Raw genomic sequence first — 6,534 nt, forward strand, 5'->3', positions numbered from 1 at the left:
TTTGAAGATGTTAAGAAGCGAGCCTTAGATGTCGCAGTAAAAAACAGAAGGCCATTTTTCTCACATGAAAGAAAGGAACTTGGAAGGGTAAGGTGTATCTTGAAATCTCCGTTTGTAAAGAGTAAGCCTGTTGTTGCTTTCGCAGTTTTTCTTCATGTTTTCCTAGACCGTGGTGGCCAAACTTGCTTAACATAACAGTCACACAGAATAAGCGTCAGATGTTTGAGAGCCGCAAGACAGGAACAGATAATACACACACGTTTTTATTGAAAATATGCACATTTGCTTTTTATTAACATTAAATTAGACTAGGCTTCCCAAGTCCCCCCGGGGGGCGGGGGGAACCCCGCCCCAGAGGCCCGTCCCCCGCCGCCACTGGATCGGGCCCCGGGGGGGGACTCTACTTTGACGTGCACGTCACCAGGAAGTGACACGACCACGACGGGCATGCTGGGGGCGGGGCCACAGTCATCCAAGGGAAAACTATGTTTTCCCTCGGATTATCGTGGCCCCGCCCCCAGTGTCGTCACGTCACTTCCTGGTGATGTGGATGCAGCGCGCGCGCGCGCTCCGGGATCGACCCGGGAGTCCCCCGCTCCGGAACAAGGTGAGACTTGGCAACCCTAAATTAGACTGTGTGAAAGAGCCGCATTTGGCCACCCCTGTCCTAGACCATGGTGGTCTGAAAAAACCACAGGAAAAGTTAAAGGGGGAATAGAGCAGTGACTGAAGGCAAAGATACCCTGGCTGTTTCTGCATTAAATACTTGTTTTGTCTGATCAGCTCAAAGCTGTCTGTTAGCAGTTCAGCACATTAAAGAGAAAGAAAGGAACTTTAATAGCTAAGCATACCATTGTACTGTAACACGAGACAGGCCCTCCCTCAGTGAGAGAAACTCCGTTTATGGTCATCTGGTCAAAAATAAAAAAATGGTACGTGCTGCCAGGGAAGGAGGAGGAGATTGGATTTATACCCCGCCGTTCACTACCTAAAGGAGTCTCAAACTCCATTCCCTTCCCCTCCCCACAACAGACACCCTGTGAGGTGGGTGGGGCTGAGAGAGCTCTTGACAGAAACTGCTCTTTTTTCAAGAACAGCTCTTATCAGAACTATGGCTTGCCCAAGGTCATCCAGCAGGTGCAAGTGGAGGAGTGGGGAATCAAACTCGGTTCTCCCAGATTAGAGTCCCCACACTTAACCACTACACCCAACTGGGGAGAAAACAACCACCTCTTTCTTTTTCTAGGCTACTGCTAGGAAGTAAGGTGTGGAAGTGGTTGGATGGGGTAGGATCTTTTAAAGTGTCACAAACTGTACAGGTGCCACAAAAATGCACTTCAGGACTGTTTCTTCCAGAAACATCAGTACAAAGGTGATCTGAAAAAAAACACCCCAGGGAAAGTTGGGAGATGACTAGCAGAGCAGCCGCCACCAAATGATACTGTATGTAAGGTTGGGGGGAAACCCATTTCGTTAAAAAGCTAAGCTGGAGCAAAAACTTCACGTGGAAATGACCTTATGTCGGGGGGGGGGTGGGTAATGCACTTAAGAAGCCAAGCTGGAACAAAACCTCAGTGCAGAAAATCCCAATTTATGGCATGGGAAGCAGGGTAATGTACATTCTGGCCAACTGAATACATTAACCTTTCAGAGTTTTATCAAATCACTCAAAGTTGTTCTAGGACCAGTATTGTTGTGCTTTTGAAATAGCAGCTCTTGATCGTGCTAATTTTTTTTTTAAGGTGCTGATAGACTTGTCAAAGGAAGACTTAGTCAAGGGCTTCTCACAATGGTACGTTCCAGTTTTATTTCAATTATACAGTGGAAAGTTTTGTTCTTGAGGCACAAATATGGGACCATGATGGGGAGGGGGGTGGCCGGCGTTGGATAAAGTATAGCATGGGTGGGCAGAGCTAATTAATTAATACTCCCAACCAATGTTCCCTCTAAGCAGTGGAGTCTTGTGAGCAAAACTTCTACTTTGTGAGCTACTGTTATTAAAGTTGTGAGCAAGCTATTTGGCTGCTGCATGAATTTGTTTGCTCTGGAGCCATCCTTTCTGAGCTAAGACAAAAATGTGTCTGTCGGAGGCTAAGAAACTGAGAGCTAGCTCACACTAACTCAGCTTAGAGGGAACACTGCTCCCAACACCGAAACCACACTGTCCTCCCCAAACTGCCTTCATATGTGTTGTTTTTGTCTTGCCAGCAGGGGTTACTTATAGGCAAATATGGCTTTTTAAAAATAGCGTGGAGAAGCACAGACTGAGTTTAAACTGGTTCCCCCTTCCCAGTCATACACCCTCCATTGCTTTATGGAGACAGGGCAGGGACCTTACAGTGCAATTCTAAATGCTATTAAACATTTCCAGTCCTACTGACTTCAATGGATTGAGAAGGGTACAACTCCATTGAGGATGACCCCACAGCTGCCAGAGTTGTGTTTGGCCCTTTACAATAAAGCTGTGGTAAATATGTAAAACTATAGTGCAGCATAATGTCTTGTGTCAGATCAATGGTCTATACAGCAAGCTTCCTCAAAATACGGCAGTAAATTACACACTGGGCTGGATTCCAGCACAAGGGGCCAGGCAAGGTCTATGCCAAGGACCCCTGATCTTCTTAGCTCACATGGAATGCTATGCACATAACACGGGAAACTGTGGTAGAAACGGGGGGGGGGGGCCCTCACTTCCTCCTCCTGCTTGTGTGAACAGAGCTCCACTGAAAGAGAGGAGTGTGATTTCATCCCCTTCTTCCTCCCCACCACACAGCCTACCACACTGTGTGGCAATTACTCCATGTGGCCCCCCACAAATATACTTTCCCAAGTTTGGAAACAGGAGGATACCAGAAGATCAGCACTTTCCATTGAGGGATTATGAGATCTAACCCATTAAGGACCTACTGTTTCAACAGAAGTCATGGTTCCATTAGCTCAGGGTCTCACTCTTACAGCTAACTTAAAGATGACAACTGAAAAACCTCACTTTTCCAGACTGGTTTTAACTACCAAAGGGCTACAAAGCTAGAAAGACGCAATACTTCAGATGCTGATGTTATCATTATACTCTAAATTAAATTTGCCAGTCTAATGCATAGGCTTCAGCTGTTTTAAAACTGCTATAATTTAAAATTATTATATGGAATTTTTGTGGTGAAAATGACATTCACCAGTTGAAACATTATGGGGAATTTCACATTACCCAGTTTCACCCGGTTTCAAGCCGGTAATCTTCCGTTTTGAAGTGAACTGGTACAGGGCTGCCATTTTACACATGGCTTTGCACTACCGGAAATGAGCCGGATCAGAAGCGGTTTGGCATTTCAGACTTGCACCGCTATGTTTTCCCACCGTTTTCTTCCCGCGCGGGTGATGGATTTTTAAAAAAAGTTCGATTTATAGTGTTACAGCGATATAACGCTATACCAGAACGCCAAATGATCGCAATAGCAATCCCATTGGAATTTGCAGTTCTGGCATAGCGATATAACGCTATAAATCGAACATTCAAAAAAAAAAAGCCCGCGTGGGCGAAAAACGGCGGGGGAAAAAATGTAAAAAAACCGGGAGAGGAGGGAACTGAAGACTACTCGGAAGCGGTTGACAGGTAAAACGCTTCAGTCCCGGTTCCTAAACGGGACTGAAGCTTTTGTGTGTGAAATGGCAGTTACATTCCAGTAGGGAACCGATTCTCAAACAGGTTCTGTCTGAAATGACAGACCAGAACCCGTTTGAGAACCGGTTCCCTACCAGGAGATATCGCCTGTCTGAAATTCCCCATTGTCTCTTAAGTCTGGTTTTGTCTATGGCTGCAGTACAGATTTGAGAACTGTTACAGTATTTAACCGTGTATTCCCCCCATTTTAAATTTACTGTGAGCCAGTTTAACTTTCTTTTAATATGAAAAGTAGTTAATGTTACTGCTTTATCCAGCTTCCAACTCTAGTGTCCTGATTTTTCTTTATAGGTATGAACTGACAATAAATGGACAGCCACGAATACTTGGTACCTCATGAACAAGTGTATATATGTATATTTTAAATTTCAGAACTAAATGTGAACTGTATGTAGATTTCTATATATTTTAATTATTAAATTATTTGGAAAGACACTGGGAAAAAATTTAGATATCCTATACAGTAATCTTGTTTTTGACTTAGGAGTTTTACATACAAGTAACTTATTCCTACTTTTCTTAGCAATCAATCCGCTACCATCAGGAGTACGGGGGTTCTTTGACATCTTCCCCCTCCCTCTGCATTCTTATACATTTAAAAACTAGGATTTTGACCAAGGGTGCTGTCATTAGTGGTGGCATCACAGTGCCAACTCCCCTTTCTGGTTGCATGCACTTTAAGAGGGGTTTGCCCCGTCACCGGCAGGGCTCTTTTTGTAGCAGGAGCTCCTTTGCATATTAGGCAACACACCCCTAATGTAGCCAATCCTGCAAGAGCTTACAGTAGCCCCTGTAAGAAGAGCTCTTGGAGGATTGGCTACATTAAGGGGTGTGTCACCTAATATGCAAAGGAGCTCCTGCTACGAGAACTGCCGTATATCCTTCTGGAAAAATGCTCTGGACTCAGAGGCTTACCCCAATATTTTCCGTCAACAAACAGCAGGCAAATGGAGAGGAGTCGGCCGCTTTCAAGCAGTATGAGTCATGTAAATATTGCCAGCAAGGCCACTCTGCAACAGTCCCCACCAGAACCAAAAGTGGTGATACCCCAAATCCCCAGAAAAAAATAAACATAGTAAAGGAGGGGCATGCTAGATTGTCAGGGAATATTTTCTTTAAAACAATCATAGATCAAGAGCCAAACACAAAGGCAAGGTGAAGAGTGAAGGCTGAGTGGCCGGAAAGAGCAATGAGTGCCCCTGTGCCTTCTGAAAGGCCAAGGAAGCAAATGACCAAGGGGGAAAAAGACACCGGTTGATGTAAGCAAACAAGAAGAGCAATGTGTGCTTTCTTATAGCAATAGAGAGAGATCAGCTGACACAAAGGATAAAAAATTCTCATAACTGAAAACAGGACAGTCCCACAGTCAGTGGAAAGTTGGCAGGACCAAATAAAGCACAGGAAGCATGTGAACAAACATAATTCATGGTTGATTGGGGTAGAAGTTGCTCCCCCCCCCAAAAAAAAAACCAGCTGCAAAGAGCATGTAGAATAAATAAGGGGAACCTGTGCAGAAAATCTCTTAAATGAACTTCAACCAAAATGGAACATGTTTTTTTTTAAGCTTCCATATTTGTTATAATATTCTCATGTACCTATCAGATGGCAGGAATCATCTCTTAAGTTTCAGTCTAATTTTCCAGAACACTACTTTGGGAAAGTGGCATACACAAGGGTAACCTTCAAAGAAACTCAGGAACTTTCTTATAATGTCATGTTGTATGCAGATTCAAAGAGAATACATATATTGCTAAGTTTTCCTACGCTTTTTCACTAGCCAAGCTCAAATTCCCACCCCAATGCACAACTCAAACACACTTTCACAGGAGCGTTACTACTTACTACCAGTGGTAGACCCTCATGCCAGGCTGAAAGGTTCCTGACTTTTAGGAATGGTTTTCTGAACAGTGCAAGTGGGAAAGGTAGGGAGATAAAAAAAACCCAGTCCCTATGCAGCCTGATTGTAACCAAAGCACATTTTGAACCCATTTTTATGTTTCTCATATCACTGGAAGACTAGTTTTGCCATTGCTTGTTTTTAATGAATAAACAATTCAAATTATGGGGCATCAATGTTACGTTACTATACATAAGTAAACATTTTCTGCTTTTAAAAGCTTTGTCCTTAGGCACTGCATCCTTGAAATAAAACAAGGCTACATTAAGACAGCAGGATATTAAACAATACAAAAGTATTTAATACAGTCATTCTATACATAGTTTCATACATTATTGGGTTTTCAGTTTTAGCTTCTGCACAGCAGGTAATATATCAGTTAAATTTCTGACCTCTAGGGAAAGAAAACTCAAGTTCTCAGCTACTTCTAAATTCCTGGTGTAACTGCAAGGGATAGGATTCCACCTATTAAGCATTAAATTGCAGTTGTATACCCTGAGAAAAGGCGGGCTACAGCTAAATTAAGAATAAGGTAGAGGTCTTTGGCAGATAAGGCTGGCACTCTACATATCTACTAACAAGAACTGAACAGGTGTGTTAGAGTATTGCTTCCTTTGTTTTTTGCTGAACAACATAAATACACCAGCTCTAGCCATTACCTATGAAATGTACTGAATATAAATCCTTCAGCAAGTCAGTCTTCCTACCAGATCTTCCCTTCACAGGGTTGGTTGTGAGGATGTTGGACAAATGCACATGGCCTGCCTCTGAAGTGAGCAGGACACAGATAAAGGCAATTAAATATTGTCCACCTCGGTAATACAAACTGAATTTATAGATCAAGATGGGTTGGTCTGTCTGTAGCAGTAGAGAAGAGCAAGAGTCCAGTACCACCCTAAAGACTAACAAAATATGTGGCAGGATAGGAGCTTTCGTGAGTCACTGCTCATGTATTTGG

The 6,534-nt window shown here is 43.3% G+C and overlaps 1 protein-coding gene across 1 annotated transcript in view; it reads left to right on the forward strand.

Moving 5' to 3' along the window:
- Positions 1-4,030, forward strand: part of ESYT3 (extended synaptotagmin-like protein 3) — a 62,574-nt gene extending 58,544 nt beyond the window's left edge. The window contains exons 22-24 of the mRNA XM_015409503.1: positions 1-87; positions 1,743-1,792; positions 3,971-4,030. The exon at positions 1-87 is cut by the window's left edge and continues 19 nt beyond it. Coding sequence (XP_015264989.1) covers positions 1-87; positions 1,743-1,792; positions 3,971-4,019 — 186 coding nt within the window. The 3' untranslated portion in view covers positions 4,020-4,030. The remainder of the gene's footprint in view (positions 88-1,742; positions 1,793-3,970) is intronic.
- The last annotated feature ends 2,504 nt before the right edge of the window (positions 4,031-6,534 follow it).

The sequence above is a fragment of the Gekko japonicus genome, unplaced genomic scaffold (genome assembly GCF_001447785.1).
Source record: "Gekko japonicus isolate JY-2015 unplaced genomic scaffold, Gekko_japonicus_V1.1 scaffold986, whole genome shotgun sequence".
Lineage (NCBI taxonomy): Eukaryota > Metazoa > Chordata > Lepidosauria > Squamata > Gekkonidae > Gekko > Gekko japonicus.